Source organism: Carlito syrichta, unplaced genomic scaffold, assembly GCF_000164805.1.
Source record: "Carlito syrichta isolate Samal-C Ts95f unplaced genomic scaffold, Tarsius_syrichta-2.0.1 Scaffold307107, whole genome shotgun sequence".
In the NCBI taxonomy this organism is placed as follows: Eukaryota; Metazoa; Chordata; class Mammalia; order Primates; family Tarsiidae; genus Carlito; species Carlito syrichta.
The window spans coordinates 327364-347532 of NW_007251203.1; the positions used below are offsets into that span (position 1 = coordinate 327364).

Consider the following 20169-nt stretch of genomic DNA (forward strand, 5'->3'; position numbering starts at 1 on the left):
GCATTTTCTAAGGTTCTTATGGTTTTAGGTTTTACATTTAGGTCTCTGATCCATTTGGAATTAATTTTTGTGTATGGGGATAGATACAGGTCTTGTTTGAATCTTCTGCAAGTGGTCAGCCAGTTTTCCCAGCGCCATTTACTGAACAGGTTCTCCTCTCCCCAGTGGTGGGTGGTGGAGGCTTTATCAAAGATGAGTTGGTTGAGAAATCGAGGTTTTGCTTCTGGAATCTCAATTCTATTCCATTACTCTATATGCCTGTTCTTGTACCAATACCAAGCTGTTTTGATTATTGTAGCTTTATAGTAAAGTTTGAGGTCTGGGATAGTGATACCTCCTGCTTTGTTTTTTTTTTTGTTTTTTTTGTTTTTTCTGAAGATTGTTCTGGCTATTCTTGGTACTTTGTGTTTCCATATGAATTCCTGTATTGTTTTTTCTAGATCTGAGAAGAATGTTGCTGGTAATTTGATTGGTATTACATTAAATCTGTAGATTGCCTTAGGTAAGATGGATATCTTCACAATGTTGATTCTTCCAATCCATGAGCATGGGATATTTTTCCACTTGTTTGTGTCATCTTTGATTTCTTTGAGCAATGTTTTGTAGTTTTCATTGTAAAGGTCTTTCACATCTCTGGTTAGGAAGATGCCAAGGTATTTCATTTTTTGTGTGGCTATTGTGAATGGGATTGTGCTATTTTTTTTTTTTTTTTTTTGAGTCAGAGTCTCACTCCATTGCCCAGACTGGAGTGCAGTGGCCACTCCCAGACACTGCAGTCTCGACCTGCTGGACTCCAGCGATCCTTCTACCTCAGCCTTCCAAATTGCTAGAACTACAGGCATGCGCTACCATGCCTGGCTGATTTTTTAAATTTATTGTAGAGATGAGGTCTCGCCAAGCTGCCCAGGTGGGTCTCAAACCTGCGGGCTCAGGCAATTCACTCACCTCAGCCTCCCAAGGCACGGGATTACAGGCTGAGTCACCGAGCCCAGCTAAGGGATTGTGATTTTTATTGGGTTTCTCTTTGTTTATTATTGGTGTAAAGAAATGCGATTGTCTTTTACACATTTATTTTATACCCTGAGACTTTGCCAAAGTCCTTTATCAGTGCAAAGAGGCTCTTGACAGATTCTCTTGGGTTTTCAAAGTACACAATCATGTTGTCTGCAAAGAGAGATAACTTGATTTCCTCTTTTCCCTGTTTGGATACCCCTGATTGCCTTCTCTTTTTTTATTGCTCGAGCCAAGACTTCCAATACTATATTGAACAGAAGGGGTGAGAGTGGGCATCCTTGTCTTTTTCCACTTTTTAAGGGGAAATGGTTCCAATTTTTGTCTGTTTAGGAGTATGCTGGCTGTGAGTTTCTCGTAGATGCCTTTTACTATTTTGACAACCCTTTAATTTCAACTTACATATGTATTTGGATTTTAAGAATGTCTCATAGAATATTTTGTTGGATCTTTACCTTTTGAGTGGATTGTTTAATGTTATTATTGATATGTCTGGATATACATCCACCATTTTACTTTTTGTTTTCTATGTGTTTCATGTTGTCTTCGTTCTGCTGTTCTTCTTACTGCTTTCTTTTTATTCAATGACTATTTCTGTAACATTTTGACATCCCTTTAAAAAAATTACTTTCTTAGTAGTTGTTTGAGGGCTTAAAATATGTCTTAACTTATCATAATCTACTTCAGATTTATGCTGTTGAATATTTCTACATGTCCAGTAAAATATAGAAACAGTACTCTTACTTCCTCCTCCGCTTTTTGTGTTATATTTGTTATACCTTGTATCATTTATAAATGCAACAAACTCATAATATATAGTTATGTTATTACCTTACATAATTATATGTATTTTAGAGAGTATGAGAGAATAAATGAGAACAATGATGTATTCATTGAGTTTGTTATATGAACTTTCTTATTTAATATTCCTGGTTTTTTAAAATTTTTTTCCATGGATTTGATTTGTCATCTGATGTCATTTCCTTACTCCAAATGACTTTCCTTCCACTTGCCTTATTTGTGCTATTATTGTTAACTATATTACATTTCTATGTATTGCAGTTCAATATATAACTGTATAGAACTTGGTATTTTAAATTAGTGCTTTTAAATTAGTTAAGAGAACAAAGAAGAAATATGAAATTATAGTTTTTTTTATAATTATCTACATAATTACCTGTACTAGTACTCTTTCTTTTTGTACTGATTTGTATTAATGCCTGATGTCACTTGATTTCAGCCTGATGAACTTTCCTTAGTAGGTCTTATAAGGCAGTTCTGCTAGTAAGAAGTCTTTTCAGTTTTTTCTGTCTGTGAAAATCTTTATTCTGCCTTAATTTTTAAAAGATAGATTTGCTTATTTAAAAATTCCTAATTTACAGTTTTGTTTGCCAGTACTTTAAATATGTCAACACACTGCCTTCTGGCCTCTAGATAGATAATAGATGCCAGGTGTTTAGTTAATTGAAGTTTCCATGTATGTGGTCATTTTCACTTGGGTTCTTTTTGATTTTCTCTTCTCTTTGTCTTTCAACATCTTTACTGTGACATATTTGGTGTGACTCTCTTTGTGTCTACTTGTCTTGGAGTCTACTGAGCTTCTTGGATGTATAGATTAATGCATTTCACCAATTTTGGAAAGTATTCAGCCATTTCTCTTCAAATATGGGGAATGCTAAAAATGTATAAACATTTCAAGAGATGTTATATATATGTTACTTTTCAAAATTTAACTAAATGACAGTAGCAATGTGTAGTATGACATTCACTCAACCGTGCCTTCACCATTTTCTTTACTTTCATAACTGTTGCATGATGATGCTAGCATTCATTTGATTAATACTATCTTTTGAGTGAAAAAGAAAATTTTTTGCACCCCTTTTATATTCTCTGCTCTTTTCCTTTTCTTCTCACCTTTTGGTATTCTCATTATGTGTATGTTGGTGTACTTAATGGTGTCCATTTACTTCTCTGAAGCTCTGTTCATTTCTCTTTCTTTTTTTCCATTTTTCCTTCAGATTGCAGCATTGCTCTTATTATCTCTTCAAATCTGCCAATTCTACTGCTAGATCCAATCTATTGTTTGCATTCCTCTCATGAATTTTTCATCTTGGTTATTGTAATTTTCCACTCTAGACTTGGCCTTTGATTCTTTTATAAAATATATCTTTAGTGGTATTCTCTTTTGATGAAATTTTTTTATCATACCTTCTTTTACTTTTTTAAACATACTTTTCTTTAGTTCTTTGATATATTTATGTTAGCTACTTTGAAGTCTTTGCCTGCTTAGTCTGATATCTGATATCTTTCAAAAGCAGTTTTTGTTGCCATTTTCCCATATATGAGTCATTCTTTCTAGTTTCTTTGTATATATCTTGATTGTTTGTGAAAAACTGAGCATTTTAGGTAATATATAGTAGCAAATGTAAATACTGATTCCCCCCATTCCCTCTCTCTAGGACTTATTATTATTGCTTTTGTTGGCTTGTTTGTTTGTGTATATGTTTAGTTTCTTGACTGAACTGTTTCAGTGAATTCTATTTTCCTTGTAGTACACAGTCATTGATATTGCTCTTCATAGGGCACAGCCTTGGGCATGCAGTATCACCTTGATGCTTCTCTCCCCTAGGGATGATAGTGATCTTAGCAGATCTCTCTTTAGTTCTTTTTTTTTTTTGAGTCTCACTTTGCTGCCCAAGTTGGAGTGCAGTGGCATACTCACAGCCACCACAGCCTTGACCTGTTGGGCTCAGTATATCCTTCCACCTCAGCCTTCCAAGTAGCTGGAACTATAGGCACGTGCCACCATGCCTGGTTAGTTTTTACTTATTTATTTATTTTTATTAGAGATGCGGTCTCGCCAAGTTGCCCAGACTGCTCTTGAACCCATGAGCTCAGGCAATTCTCTCACCTCAGTCTCCCAAAGTGCTGAGATTCTAGGTGTGTGCCACTGGGCCTGGCCTCTCTTCAACTCTTTTTCCCTGACTCCTCTCTTAACTTTCCAACTGGTCTGCCTCTGCCCAAATCATGCTCAGCTCTTAGTCTCTGCTAATTGCTAGATGACTGCTCTATTCTTTCAGCAATACCCTGAAGGCATAAACTGCTCCACAGTATTATCCAACTACATTGAATCCCCAGAGCTTCAATTACTCTTATAGGTCAGTCTTTAAGGTAAACAAAGGTGCCAAGAGGCGCCCTTCTTAGCTGTTTCTTTTCCTAGTTTTCTCTGTTAAACATAAATCTTATCTACTATTTTGCTTGTTGTTTTCATTGAGCTACAACCATCTTGTTTTCAGTAGCACCCTTAAGCTTGAACTTCTTCATGCACTATTACAAATAAGCTAAGTCTCCTTAAGAAAAGCTATAAAATTTTCTGTCTTCACAACTTGATTCTCCCCCAAGGAAGAATCTTTGCACCAATACTATGGATCTGGGGGCAGGGACAGTGGCCTATTCCTCAGAGTAATACCCGTGCTCTATAAACAGTACTGGGTCATGGCAGTAGCCCCTGATGTTCTTGCTTTGTCCTTCTTGGCATGGACCCTCTGCCCTACCAGTGATTTTGAATGAGGATGATTCAGGCCTAGTGTTCTTGGTGTGCTATTCCTAAGGTGGATAGATCTACTCCATGGGTAGGGATTTGGTGAAAAAAGGGAGACTTAGACTCTCAGGTAATCTTGCCTATAATAGAACTTCTGCAATACAAAGCTGAAGGGGCTGAGAAATGCTGGTGACTTTTACTTCCCAAAGAGAAACTCCAGCTTTAACAGGGAACTAAGGGAAATGGAGTCCTGTCTTCTTAACTGCTCCTACCACAACAAGAACTATCATCTCATTGAGTAAGAGGTAGAGAGTATGGACCATGGTTCAAATGTCATAGGCTATCACTGTTCTTACCTAGATTTAATGGAATTTTCTTGAATAAATGTTTCTCCATTTGTTGTATAACCTTAGGAAAATTGTCAGAAACTTTAAATGGGTGCTGTATTTATAATTTTCACTAGTTATGATTGTTCTGCTGGAGTGTCCATGGGGTCCTCACATTGCCACTCTAAAAGTGCTTCCTCTTTTGGCTATATTTTTTAAAAGCAAGTAACTTTGCAGAATAATTCAGTGTTCTCACTCTTTGAGCCTGGTTAGCTGTATTCATATTCATTCTTCTTCCCTATTTTACTCATTCCAGTGACCAATAACTACCTCCCAGATGGGAACCCTGACCTAACTATCTTTCATTTAATTTTCTTCCAAGGTCTGTCCCTCTGATGAGCCCCTACCCCCATCCCTTCTGAAGCCTTGCACTGTCTCTTTGGACACCTGTTCTAAAGTCAAGGATGTAATGTAAAATTTTAACATCTGAATAATCTTTTCCCTGGTATATGGATATCTTTTTTGGTGACACTTATATTTTGATCCTCTTAAATGAATATTATTCATTCTTTAATGGTTAACCTTTCTCAGGACTGGTCGAGTTTGTCCAACAACCCGTTTTCCTTTTAAGTTATGCCTTCTGGTTGTATATTTAATATGATTAGAGAAAAGTAAATAGACAATGCAACCTAGAGATATGAACAGTCTGCTGCAGCCTCACAGATATCATTACTTTGGAAACCTGGTTCATTTTATTATATGTTGAATCGAGTAAGATCTGGTCAATGAAACATCAACAAAATTCACAAGAGTCTGATATACAAGTAAATCATATATCGGTCAAATTAAATAAAAATTCCTTTTATTTTACTAATAAACTTTCCTCAGGAAATATCTGATCAGAACAATTTTTATAAACAAAGTGTTTCTTGATGTGCATGAAATCTGAATAATATATATTTGTACAATCAGGCTTTTAAATGTTAAGATAGCTATTTCCATTTCTTCATTACTCTCTTTCTCCAGTCTCTCTGGAATCCTATTTTCCCCTATAATATCTTGAGAATATTATATATCTATAAACAGGGCATTCCCAGTTTACAGTTGAAGAAGCAAACATTCCTTTTTTTTTTTTTGAGTTGGAGTCTCACTCTGTCGCCCAGACTGGAGTGCAGTGGCCGCTCCAGGCCACCACAGCCTCCACCTGCTGGGCTCTGGCGTTCTTTCCACCTCAGCCTTCCAAGTAGCTGGAACTACAGGCGCACACTACCACCTGCAGCTAATTTTTTGATTTATTGTAGAGGTGAGGTCTCACCAAGTTGCCCAGGCAGGTCTTGAATCCGCGGGCTCAGGCAATTCACTCACCTCAGCCTCCCAAGGCGTGGGATTACAGGTTGAGCCACCGAGCCCAGCTACAAACATTCCATGTTAACAATGTGTCCGAGATCTTTGAGAAAGTTAGGCAGAATCAGAAATAAAATGCTCCTCCCTACTCATTGGAATGAGATGCCTCTCACATGGTTTTCCAGTCATTTCTGGAATGCAAAGTTCTATTTCCAAAATTAGATGCTATTGGGCATAGAGAAATGCTGTCAAAAGGAGCTATGCCCATCTATATTCAGTCTGTATTTATATGCTTGAGGCTACTGTTACCAAAAATACAAACTGCCCAGAATTTTGGAGATGTTCTGCCAAATATATAAACCAGATTCTGTGTTAAGTTGCACAACATTTGGATGAATACTGTCCAGATGTTTGATATCACAGAAAGAACTTATTCTGTTGTTTGGAATTCATCAAAACTACATCTTCTGTGACTATGACAGGATACCCTGGGATATGAACACTAAAAAGAGAATAGACACATATGGTGCTCTTTAGGGAAAATAAACTTTGTCACGTTGCAAAATGAGATGAAGTTAAGGAGTATGATATGACTTTAGAATATATGTCAAGAGTGAAGTAAAGTAAATGTTCTGCACTTCTTTGAAAAGCAATAAAAACGATATAAAGACAAAAGTAATGTGCATCTTTTTAGCTGGTTTGCAATTACATAAGAGTAAGTGAAATGATTGTATTCAGCCAATGTCAGTGGGTCATGGCCAGCATCTATTTTGAGTTTCCAGAGTCAGTTGTTAGATATCTGAAATGTATATTAGTTATTACTGGGCTGTAGAGCTTAATACATATCTATAAGATCTACCCTTTTTAATTATATTGTTTAGATCACCTCTCTCATTTTTGTCCAGTAGATCTTTCTTATTACTGATTGTAGCATATTAAATTTTCTTATCATTAGGGTGTTTCTATCTATGTCTCTTTGCATCTCTTATAGTTTTTGCTTTATAAAAGTTATTGCTATGTCATTTTATGCATAATATTCACGTCATGTCTTCATTATGGATTATGATTTTTAGTACTTTCTTTTCATGGCTTCATGATTTGCAACTTGAATTCTCTTGTCCCTTATCAGGATTGCTACCCTTGCTCTCTCCTTTGTCTTTTATGACAAAATAACATTTTCATCATATGGTGTAAAACTTAATGTTTCATCACAGGCTTGCTCAAGATTCATGAGTCTTAGGCTACTGGGATATTGTGATGCAATCTAAGAATGCCTTAATATTGTTTTGAATCTATATACATGCTGAACATTGACTGTCAGGAGGCTGAATTAGTTTTCAATGTATATATTTGTACTGCAATATTATATAAATGTAACATAAATTGTACCCATTTTATTTATTCATTTTATCAGTCACCAGATATTTGAAGTTTCGTTGTTAACAATAGTCTGAAATATTTTGACATGAAAATGGTCCTTGTACTTGAATAGAATTAGGTCACAAGCCACTAGGAGACCCACACACCATGATGTGTGTAAATCATGTGCCATCACACTTCCACATACTCTCTGGGTACTTAAAATGGACATAATAGCCAGGACAATAGCACCATATTCAATAGTTTTATGTGGTAGATTAAGTAATATGCCTAACACAAAAGGGGAGGGCACAATAACAGAAGGGTCTAGAAAATACATTAAACAGATGTGACATCACAGAAATTAGCAATGAAGGGTCACAGATTGAAAGTGAAGAAATGTTAAAGTGTGACAAGTGTTGGTCTTTACATCCTTCTGCCAGGACTTAACAATTGCCACAGGACCATGAGCTTTAGTTGTCAAATCATAGAGTCCTATGGTTGGGCAGAATTACTCCTCCACAAATAACATGATGTGGTGTTAATTCATCATTTGTAATTGAGAAGACCTATTTTTAATCAAATTTTAAAATCCTTAGCTGGTTCATTTTCTTTATAGTAAGCTTGTATTAATATTCTTTCATTTTATAAAGGAAAACCCTTGGAAAGTAATTTGAGTCCCTCCTTATGTAATTCCCATGCAGATGTTTCTGGCTAAGAACATTCTTAAGTATTTTATGAATTCCATCTATTTTTGTTTTGTTTTGGTTATAATCCAGGGGCAGTTCAGCATTAATTTGGCAGGAACTGGGATGAAGATATCCAGCACAGCGAAGTGGCTTGCTCAGGGGAGTTATGCCTCTGTCATCATACACAGATCACAGGTAAGCACTAGCACTAACTAGCATTAAAGGTCTTGGACCTCAAATTTAGTTACATGAAGTTGGCTGGGCTCAGTTGCACACTCCTGTAATCCTAGCACTTTGGGAGGCCGAGGTAGTAGGATTGCTTAACCCCAGGAGTTTAAGACTAGCCTCAGCAACACAGTGAGACTTTATTTCTATATTTCTATAAAAAGTAGCCAGGCGTAGTGGTACACACCAATGATCCCAACTACAAGAGATGCTGAGGTGGAAGGATCACCTGAGCCCAAGAGGTAAAGGCTGTGGTGAGCTGTGATCACGCCACCATACCCCAGCCTGGGCAACAAGGGAGATCCCAACTAAAAAAAAAAAAAATTATTTACATGAAGTTGATGAGTAAAACGTTAATGCATATAGTGGTTACATTACATATAGTGGGGTACAATATCAATCTATAAAATGAACTTGGATTCATTTTTATTGATGTGCAAATATTGGCTTTATATTAATACAAATCCATATATGGGCTACAGATAACTGAACATGAACTACCAAATGCCAGGACATACAGACTTTGTCTATCTCAAGTTTGGGGCTAATCATTAGAAATGCAAGTATTTCAAAAGAAGTAGTTTTTTTTTTTAAACCTATACTTTAATTAATAAAGGTTTATAGGTTTTAATGCTTTAAAGTGAGGGCTGAATTTTCAGTATACTTACCTCACTGCTTTGATTTAGTGATGGGGGTGTTGTTGGAGCCATTTGTCATTGAACAAATATCCTTCATAGTTTGTTCAAGAATTAGCATTTATGTTTTTATCTTGTGCTCTTATATTCCTAGATAGCACTGTTATTTTATCTCTATATAGATTATTATACGGTATTTCCATACGTAGTCATAACTATTTGTATCAGTTATTTTAACTTTAACACATGAATTATCCAAAGTAGTATCCCTTTAATTTTGTTGCAGGCCTGGTATACTAACATGCATACTTTATGAAATGGATTTTATGATTTACAGTTTTTGTGTCTTAGATAGTATAGTGCTGTCTATAGTAAATCTGGATCTAGGCTATAAGGATTCTCACCTATGTTGTACATAAATCAGCACCAGTGAAAGCCCTGCCCACTAAAATGTTTCATGATTTAAAAAGAAAAACAAAAATGTAAGTGACTTCTGTTATCTGCCTATTCATATGAATATTATTTGTAAATGAAATCCAATATTATGATATTCATCGAATTTAAAACATTGTATTTTTGAAGATAATGACATTGTGCTTTAATTAACAATGAACAGATGTTAGTTTTTATTATTTCTTTTTTTTTTTTTTTGAGTTGGAGTCTCACTTGGTCACCCAGAGTGCAGTGGCCGCTCCCGGCCACCGTAGCCTTGCCTGCTGGGCTCCAGCCCTTCCACCTCAACCTTCTGAGTAGCCGGAATTACAGGCGTGCACTACCATGCCTGGCTAATTTTTTGATTTATTGTAGAGATGAGGTCTCGCTGCCCAGGCGGGTCTCGAACCCGCGGCCTCAGGCAATCCACTCACCTCAGCCTCCCAAAGGTGCGGGATTACAGGCTGAGCCACCGAGCCCGGCTTATTATTTCTTTTACATGGGTAAACTAGAAGGCTTTTAAAAATGGCTGTTTATTTTTAAACATGTATATAATATATTTAGGTGTAATCCTTTTTGGCAGAAGAATAAGAATAAATTAATTATTTAAGGTATATTCTGAGCAGCTATAAAAGTAGAGAGCTCAATGAAATATTCTGACTTTCTGTATCTGGCATTTAGATATCTTACGGTTAGATGTAAAGACTGAATTCTGGCTGAGGTCACTGTCATATGAATGTAATGGTATTCAAATCTTGGTGGATATGAATGTTTTATAAAATTATTCATTTTGCTTCTATTTAACTTCTAAAGATTATTTCAAAGTTCACTGAGAGAACTACCTCAATAAAAATTCTTGCTCAGGACTGCATTTCTTGAAATCTAATGCCTGGTGTGAAGCTGAGATTTGTGAAACCCAAATAGACTAATGGAAATGCAAACATCTTTTCATTTGCCAGTAAATTTAATTTAATTAAGATTATGTTTTGACTTCAGCAATCTGTTTGGGATAGGAAAGTATACCACATTGAGTTTTTACCACCATTCCCTTCCCTGCATACTCAGATTTTCCAGAGTTAAAAAGGCTTCTGAAAGAGATGAGCCGGGCTCGGTGGCTCAGCCTGTAATGCCGTGTCTTGCGAGGCTGAGGTGAGTGGATTGCCTGAGCCCGCGGGTTCGAGACCCGCTGGGCAACTTGGCGAGACCTCATCTCTACAATAAATCAAAAATCAGCCAGGCGTGGTAGCACGCGCCTGTAATTCCAGCTACTCGGAAGGCTGAGGCTGAAGGATCGCCGGAGCCCAGCAGGTCGAGGCTGCGGTGGCCGGGAGCGGCCACTGCACTCCAGTCTGGGCGACAGAGTGAGACTCCAACTCAAAAAAAAAAAATTAGAGGTGATTTGAAAAGCCCCTCTTCACAAACATTCTTCCATTTTAAAATGTGCTGAGAACCCAAAGTTTCCTTCTTTATCCTTCTTCCCCAGATTATGAAAAAGAAAAAAAATCTTACCTTCTCTGAGACAGTAGGAGTTTAACCTATTTTTTCCTTATCCTATAAAAATGTCTTCAGTCTTTTGTCTTTTGGACCTGACGATACAAGGCAGCTTAGAGAGTTTATCTGTCATGTCCTGACCACCCTGCTTCAACCTGCCTCTGCCCACCTGTTCCTCAGTTGAACTGTTCTCCTTAGGGAAGAATCTCTTTTGAGTCATTCTCTAATTATACAGACTGCTTTCACACCACACACCACTTTTTTTCCCTCTATTTTACCACTTTCTGTCCTTTTCTCCAGGGTGTGTTTCTAATACTTCCATGAGATGTTTGAGGTAAATGGAGTAGTATACAAGTTATATGCCTTTAATGTCACATTTGTACAGTATCTTTCTTTTGTGTAATCTAAAAGAATATTATATAAAATTATATAAGTACTGGACAGCAAATTGGGAAATGTTTTAATAAACTCGTTGAAGCAAATAAATAGGTTCGAGACCCACCTGGGCAGCTTGGCAAGACCTCATCTCTACAATAAATCAAAAATTAGCTGGGCGTGGTAGGCACACACCTGTAGTTCCGGCTACTCGGAAGGCTGAGGCGGAAGGATCACCTAAGCCCAGCAGGTGTAAGCTGCAGTGGCCAGGAGCATGCCACTGCACTCCAGTCTGGGTGACAGAGTGAGACTCCATCTCAAGAAAAAAAAAAAAAGATGTGGGTTGATATACATTGTCTAAATTATAGTGTGGTTTATAATCATCAAGTAGCTAATGTGAATCTGTTTATCTCATTTCTTTTTGTCTTTCCAATGACCATCGATTTGAACTAATACTAAAACTGCATGATCTTTGACCTCAAATGCAATTGTTACAGGAAACTTCAGCTAATGTTTTCAGCCATAATTCAAAGCATTTGCTTTTTCTACTTTGTACATGCAGATATCAGCTTGTATAAGATTCTTCCACATTTCTGCCTCTTCCTATTTTCAGGATGGAACCAAAGTCTATGGCAGGTGTGGAGGGTTCTGTGGAAAGTGTGTTCCTCACATGACTACTGGTCTCCCAATTCAAGTCATATAACCATTCAGAAGTGGAAAATATGTCACAAAGAGAAGATATTCTCTGGAATATGCGGATACCTGCGAATATTCTCTGGAACGTGCTCATTTCTTTACGTTCCCCTTCTTCAGATTTCCATATTCAAAATATCTCTGCCCTTTTTTCAAGGTGCTCATCAAGGATTCAAATCACTGCTTAATTTTTTCAAGGTCTTCAAAATAAATTTAACAGATATATGACTATAATAAGGATACTTTTTAAAAGAACATAAAAAAGCCAAGTATGGTGGCTCATGACTGTAATCTCAGCACTTTAGGAGGCTAAAGTGAGAGGATCGCTGGAACTCGAGAAGTTGAGAACAGCCTGGGCAACAAAACAAGACCTCATCTCTGCAAAACAAAACAAAACAAAACAGAAAAATTAGCCAGGTATGGTGGTATACACTGTAGTCCCAGCTACTCAGGACACTGAGGTAGGAGGATCACTTGAACCCAGCAGTTCGTGGCTACAGTGAACTGTGATCGTGCCACTGCACTACAGCCCAGGCAACAGAATGAAATGCTGTCTCAAAAAAGAAAAGAAGATAATGTCAAACTGAAAAACAATTTCAAGTGCAAAAGTTTTATTAGATATCTTTTATTAGAGAATACAAGGATTGAATGAATTATAGCAAGACAATGTTGCTCTTAAAATCTTGAACTGGACCACAATTATACCAATAAACACACATGTAAGTCTCTGCTCAGTATTCTACTGTACAATGAAAAGTTTATTCCACTTATTAAAATGGATCAGGCAAATAATAGAAAAATAAATTTATTCAAAATTACTATAAACATTATTGAAACTGTAAGGTGAATAAAAAATCAATAGTCATATCAAAAAAGCATATAGCCATTATACTTTCTACTGATACAGTTTAGATACCTTGTCTTATTTTTTCTCTAATTTTTAATTGTGGATTATGGTGCTTCAATAGAAAAAAAATAGTCCTCAAAATGTGGTATAAACTTTGTATTAAAAATGCATGCTTGAGTTAAATACTAAATATGAATTTGGGGGATATAATATAGATATGTTATACTAGAATTTGGTTTTTAAAACCTACCTCTAATTTACTTGTACTTATAAGATCAATACATTGTTTTTATAGTGTTTATTCTCTGTTTGCCTTTGTAACTCTTGTATGTATATATATATTCTTTGAAAATCTATTTTCTCAAAGTTATGTACTGTATTTTATTAATCAAATAGAAAAGTGAGAATTCTTGAAATTTTTGAAGAACCTATTTTGCTAAACATAAAATTATATTTACATATACAAAAGTTGTATTAGAGATGTTTAAGTTATTTTATACCAGAGATTTCTCAAAACCAGAACATAAAAGACAGTATAAAAATTAGCTATTAATATGCATTTTCTCAGGTATTAAGTTTTTAATTTGGATAATTTAATTGCGTATTTTGTAATGGTGTGATTAAGAAAGATGTAGACAAATAATATTTTTCTACAACAACCTACTCTGTAAACCAACCAACCAACAGAATCTACTAATAGATTTTTGCCAGTAAATAGTAGTGTACTAGTTTTACCCACAAAGTGTTTCGTTTCCCCCCAAGCACTTGTGAGGGATATACTGTACCATATATATCCGTAATAGAGCAATTTTTTGTCAACATAGCTAAATAAACACTTGGGGATCTCTGTATCAGAAAAGAAGTATTTTGCACTATGTGCCTTTAGTCAGTTAAAACAATACAAAATGTGTAACATTTTCCAGGAATGTTTTTATTCATAATTAAAATCTTATAATTTATAGACATTTAAGCAATAAATATATTTATATGATGTATTAGCACTTTGTTTTTATTTTCTTGACATGTCAATTTTTTTAACCACAACGTTCTGTAACTTGAAAATCACTTCAGAAATTCTAAGACATTTTAAATTTAAATTGTAGCTGTTGGAATGGAAACAGCTCCATTCTGGTGTATACCCTTCTCAGGCAGAGGAAATATGGGCAGAAAGGCAACCAAAATCCAGTGTTCTGCACAAGTGATACTCGTGTCTACTTAGATTCCATTGGCCAAACCAGATCACATGACCAAGTCCTAGTTAACGGGGCAAAAAAATATACTCCCTTTACAGGATGGGATTGTCAATGAATGGGAATTTAACAGTTCTTTCCCAAGGCAGGAAGCAGATCCCTATGATGAGTCCATTCATCTTCAACCTTCCTAGAAAGTGTCGAAGTACTCTCCAAAGTGGTTAAATCAATGTAAATTGCCACAGGCAGGGTATACAAATTTTAGTTTATTGACATCCTCAATGACAAGTGAATTTTTTTTCCTTAATTGATGGAGTATACCACAGTATTTCATTGTATGAATTTATATTGATTCAATCTCTACAGTGGATGAGGATTCTTTCATAGTTTTTTAGCACTAGAGTTTTCTTTTGCCCCTGAGAATTACTTGTTTATTATCTTTGTCAGTTTTTGTATTAGGATTTTATTTTTAATTAAAGGTCGTTTTAGAAGTAACAATCATATGGAGAACAAGAAAAATGTAAGTTCATAGTTTGGGGCTGCTACGGGAAATTTTCTTTCTTTATCCACACAGCATCTATTTCAAAGTATACTGCTTTGCTCAAATATTTTGTCTCCTTTCTGCCCCTCAAATTCTCAATAGATAGCATTATTTTCTATTTCACAGAGAAAGAAGACCACTAGAAATAACTCCTTCAACTTCCTGCCACTTTTACCTCTCCTCTCCAACCACCCCCCCCAAAAGACATTTCTAAATAAGCAAAGCAGTTTTATGTGGAGGTGATTTGAAATATTTGAGAATCTCCTGTCAAAAAGTGCTTTTGTATTGTATCTTAAATTAGTTGCAATTTTTCATATACAGTGTATAATAACTTTCTGTACTTGTTTAACACTTAACCCGATCTCTTCGTCTATTTCATCTTTTTTTCCCACATATTCTTTAAAAGATAAATTATTTCCTTGCTCATATCCAAGGATAATCACTCACCCTTTGCTTATGTCCTCCTACTCTGAATTCTCTGGGAACTTTATGCATCGATTATCCTGTCTTTCTTTCCTTTCTCTCTCCACTTGTTCCTTCTTTTCATTCACAAACCATGTTTGCCTCTTTCCTAGTTTAAAACAAAAATATCTCATTTTCCCTAATCAGTATCCTCTCTCTTCTTTCTCTCATTGTCAAAGTTCCTGAGAGAATTAGCTATCCTCATGGTCCATCATCACATAGCTTCCAAACTCTCATAGTCCACCAATTCTGCTTTCACCAGAGTCACAAATGAACTACTAATTGTCAAACACAATTATGTATTTTATGTTCCTTTCCTTTTGATTTCTTAATAGTATTTAGCAAGAGAGAAAAATAGTTCAATAAAATACTGTCATTTGTTTAATGATCCGGTATATGTTCCATGTCCACTTTGATTTTTTTTAAATTATAATTTTATTTTATTATAGAGATGTGAGGTAAGAGTGAATATTTTTCAGAAAATGTGTATAGTTTTCTAGTAAAGTAAATTATCCCAAGTTGGTGTATCATTGTTTAAATATTTATATATTTTTTCTAATTGTAGTATTATTTTCTATTATTGTATTGATTATAAGTGTCAATTGAAATTTTTTCTAACTAATATTCATTATTCTTATAATTATAGTATAAATTATTAGTTGTTGATTGCTTCTATCATGATTGTGGTTTTCTCTATTTCTCCCTTTATTCTGCCAAATGTTTTCATGAATTTAGAAGCTCTGTTATTAGATGCATACTTATTTATAATTGTTATATCTTTTTGATAAGTTAACTCTCATATGGTTATGAATGTTACTATTTTTCTCTAGTAATACTTCTTTCCTCTCAAGTTTACATTGGCTGATATAAAGACTATATCAGCTTTCTTTTAATTAGTATTTACATGTATCTTTTTCCCATTCTTTTATTTTTAGTCAACGTATATCTTTATATCTAAACTACATCTGTTGTACATATCATAATTTTGTTCTGTATATTTTTTATATTTAAATCCAGCTCAACCATTTTTTTTCCTTGAAAATTTTAAGGCCATTATACTTAATGTCATTATCAATATGACTGAATTTAAGTCTACCTTTTTGTTATTTGTATTCTATTTCTCATACATTTCTTTTTTTCCAGTATTTCTTCTTTACTGCCTTTTTAAAATCAAGTGATTGTTTTTGTATTCAATGTTATGTTCCCTCGTGAGTGTGTGTGTGTGTGTGTGTGTGTGTGTATGTGTATGTGTGTGTGTTAGGGGTTAGGGATTCTACTGTATACCTTTAGCCTATCATAATCTATCTTGAATGTTATAAACTTCAAATACATTTTATATAAATTTATATTTTAGTCATGTCTTTTAAATAATATAAAATTGCCTTTTTAATTTACCCACATATTTATTGTCTTGCCTCCCCCATAGGTCTGAGTTTCTATCTATTGTAACTTCCCTTCTGCTTGAGGAAATTTCTCCATAATTTTTTACAGTGTGAGTTGGCTGGCACAAATTCAGCTGCCACTTATCTGATTGTCCTTAACTCGCCTTAATATTTTTAGTCTTCATTTACAAATGTTGGCAGAATTTAAAACTTACAAAAAATTGCAAGAATAGTACAAATAGTTACCATGTGGCCTTTACCCAGATTCCCTAATTTTTCACATTTTGCCACATTGCTTTACCATTCTCCCTTTCTCACTTTTTGTATGTACATTTAGATGTGTACACAGGCATATATATACACATATTATTACATGTTGTTTATTATTCTTCATAATTTGAGAGTAGGTTGATTATCTCATGATTTTTACTTTTTGATGCTTTAGTATATATTTCCTAAGAAGAAATCTATTTTCTTACAAAGTCATGATACAGTTAACAAATTCAGAAATTTCACCCCTTAATTTCTAAACAGTGTTTGAAAGATATAATTTATTTGGGGCACGGTAGTAGTAGGAATGATGAAGAGGGTTGGCGCCAAGCTTTATTGGCTGTTCTCTCATCCTTCACTCATTTTCCATCTTACATAAAATTGTTCCACAAGTCTGCCTTTTAAGTGCTTGAACTTCTCTCAAGCATTTACTACATGCAATCTCCCCCATAAATTCTTCCCAGGCCATTCTGTTTGCAATATCTTACTTTCAATTTCATTTGTATTTATTCTTTTTCTTATGTCACTTATTGTTTTCTACTTACTATATGAATTGGGTTTTGATCACTCATCTTACCTGTTCTCCAGGACTATGTTCCTTGAGTAAAAATTAGCACTTGTTCAGCTACTCTTTTGTGCCAGATATTGAGAAACAGTTTACATTCTTATTTTAATTCTTACAACAACCTTATGATGATCACCACTTTATAGATCACTTTAGGTAATGGTAGAAAATTTTTAGCATAGTAGATCTGTCCAGACACAAAGCTATTTTTTTTTAACTCTACTCTTCACTTGAGGACAGAATTGTATTTATTCTGCATCCCTCACGGTAATGACCAGAGTGTCTACCACACAGTTTAGATTTAATATTTTATTTGGACTACACTGAAATACTCAGAAATTTGGTTCCACACAAAAGTATATTTTTAAAAACTGTATGAACTATAATTTACAGATATTTGGTGAAATTGAAGACTGAAAACAAAAGATGCCGAGGCATTTGCAGGAATATATTCAGAAAGATGCAGGTGTCCCTGCAGAGTTCAATTTTGCTTATTCACCCCGCTTTGGAATTTGTGAACCTGGTTTAGAGGAAAATAACCACTGTCCTTACTTTTCTCTCAGAATCATTACTTAGGCCTGCTTTATTTAATGTGTCTTAAATTATTATAAAAAGCCTTCAATCATTGAGGGAAATAGAAGATAGTAACATAAAAGTTAAACTTTGCAATGATAACTTGTTCACTATTGAGTACTGGTTTGATAAATATAAAATTGTTTTATGATGCCACAGCAACAACACAAAGGGACATAATTAATTTGTTTTATTTTACTTTTCCTTGATGTCACTCATTAGGATAGAATATATCATGGTTATTAAATTTAGCTACTAGTCAACTTTGCTCATTGAATAAACTTCTGGTTTTAAAAATGATTATTATTAAGGACTCATCATTTTCCCTGTTACGTTTTCTTTAGTAATTTAGCATGTGTTTTAGTTGACAAGTGTTTAATTACATATTTTGTTAAGTGGTAAATAATAAAATTTAATGATATAGTACTTACATCACACCTTTTAAAAGATAGCATGATTACTTTTGCTTCATTTTACTTACCCCTTTTAATTGTAATGACTCATTTTCTGTATATGAAACTTGAAAAAAATTTACAACTGACAACAGTGGCATCTGCTGGCCACTCATAACTATTCCGCAGTGAAATAAAGAAAAATTTCCAAACTAATTTTCTCCTGCTCTTTTCTGAAGATCTTGAGACACAACTATTTGCAATGCATTAGGTAAACTAATCTTTGAGTCATCTTTAACTCAATTTAACATTGATACACACTCATATTCATATCATATCTATATTTATAGCATACATACATACATACATGTACGCCTTTTGCAACTTCAATCTGATAACTTTTTTTGTTTCTTTTAGTTGGGAGTTTCCCTCTATTGCCCAGCCTGAAGTGTAGTGACACAATCATAGCTCACTGCAGCCATGACTTCCTGGGATCAGGCAATCCTTCTGCCTCAGCCTCCTGAGTAGCTGGGACTACAGGCTCACCCCACCATGCCTGGCTAATTTTTGTTAACATTTTTTTGTAGACACGATTTCTCACTGTGTTGCTCAGGCTGGTCTTGAACTCCTGGACCCAAGCAATCTTCCTGCCTTGCCCTCCAAAGTATTGGGATTACAGGCATAAGCCATTGTGTCCAATCTGAGAACATTCTTAATATAAAATCTTCCTTGACCTCCAGAAGAAAATAAAGAAGTTATTCTTTATATGATAATTCCCCAAGAATCTTTAGTCTATATTTCTTTATATATATATATAAAGAAATATAGACTAAAGATATATATTATATATAAAGATATAGATATATATAATTATATATACATAATTATATATATATAATTATGTATATATATAATTTTTTTAATTTTAAAATTGTGGGGTGCAATTAAGGGTTAGTATACAAATATACATTGTGCAGCGACCCTTGTTGATGAGGTGTGCCTCCCCCTTCCCCAGGCAGATATTGACTACTGTTAATCCCACCTCTCTGCCCCTCCCTCCCCCCCAGTAGTTTCCCGCCACTGTAAATCCTTTTCTTATAGTATTACAGTCGTTGTTCAAGGTCCACTTATGAGTGAGAACATGTGATACTCAGATCTTTGTTTCTGTGAAAGATCACTCAGTATTATAAACTCTAAATCCATCCAGGTTGCTGTGAAATTCATGATTTTGTTCTTCTTTATGGCTGCATACTATTCCATTGTGTATGTGTACCACATTTTAAAAATCTGATCCTCTTTTGATGGACTGCACGGTGGGTTCCATGATCTTACTATTGTGAAAAATGCTGCAATAAACATACGTGTGCAGGTATCTTTTTTATAGAATGATTTGAGTTCTTCTAGGTATATTCTCAGCAGGAGGATTGTGGGGTCATATGGAGGGTCAATTTTTAGAGCTTTTAGGAATCGCCACACTGATTTCCACAGAGGCTGTACTAGTTTACACTACCACTAACAGTGTAGAAGTGCTCCCTTTTTGCCACATCCTCTCCAGCATCTGTTATTTTTTGAGTTATTGATGATGGACATTCTGACTGGAGGTAGGTGGTATCTCAGCGTAGTTTTAATTTGCATCTCCTTGATGACTAGTGAGGCTGAACATTTTTTCATGTATCTATTGGCTGCTCGTATGTTTTCTTTTGAGAAGTGTCTATTCATATCTTTTGCCCACTTTGTAATGGGGCTGATTGTTTTTTTCTTTTCAGCACGTTTGAGTTCCTTATAGATCCTTAATGTTAGGCCTTTGTCAGACATGGAGTTGGCAA

General features: G+C 35.0%; 1 protein-coding gene across 1 annotated transcript in view; it reads left to right on the top strand.

Annotated features, from left to right (window-relative positions):
• ADAMTS20 (ADAM metallopeptidase with thrombospondin type 1 motif 20) overlaps positions 1 to 12131 on the top strand; it is a 191628-nt gene extending 179497 nt beyond the window's left edge. The window contains exons 38-39 of the mRNA XM_008063856.1: positions 8361 to 8465; positions 12042 to 12131. Of these exons, the coding sequence (XP_008062047.1) occupies positions 8361 to 8465; positions 12042 to 12131 (195 nt within the window). The remainder of the gene's footprint in view (positions 1 to 8360; positions 8466 to 12041) is intronic.
• The last annotated feature ends 8038 nt before the right edge of the window (positions 12132 to 20169 follow it).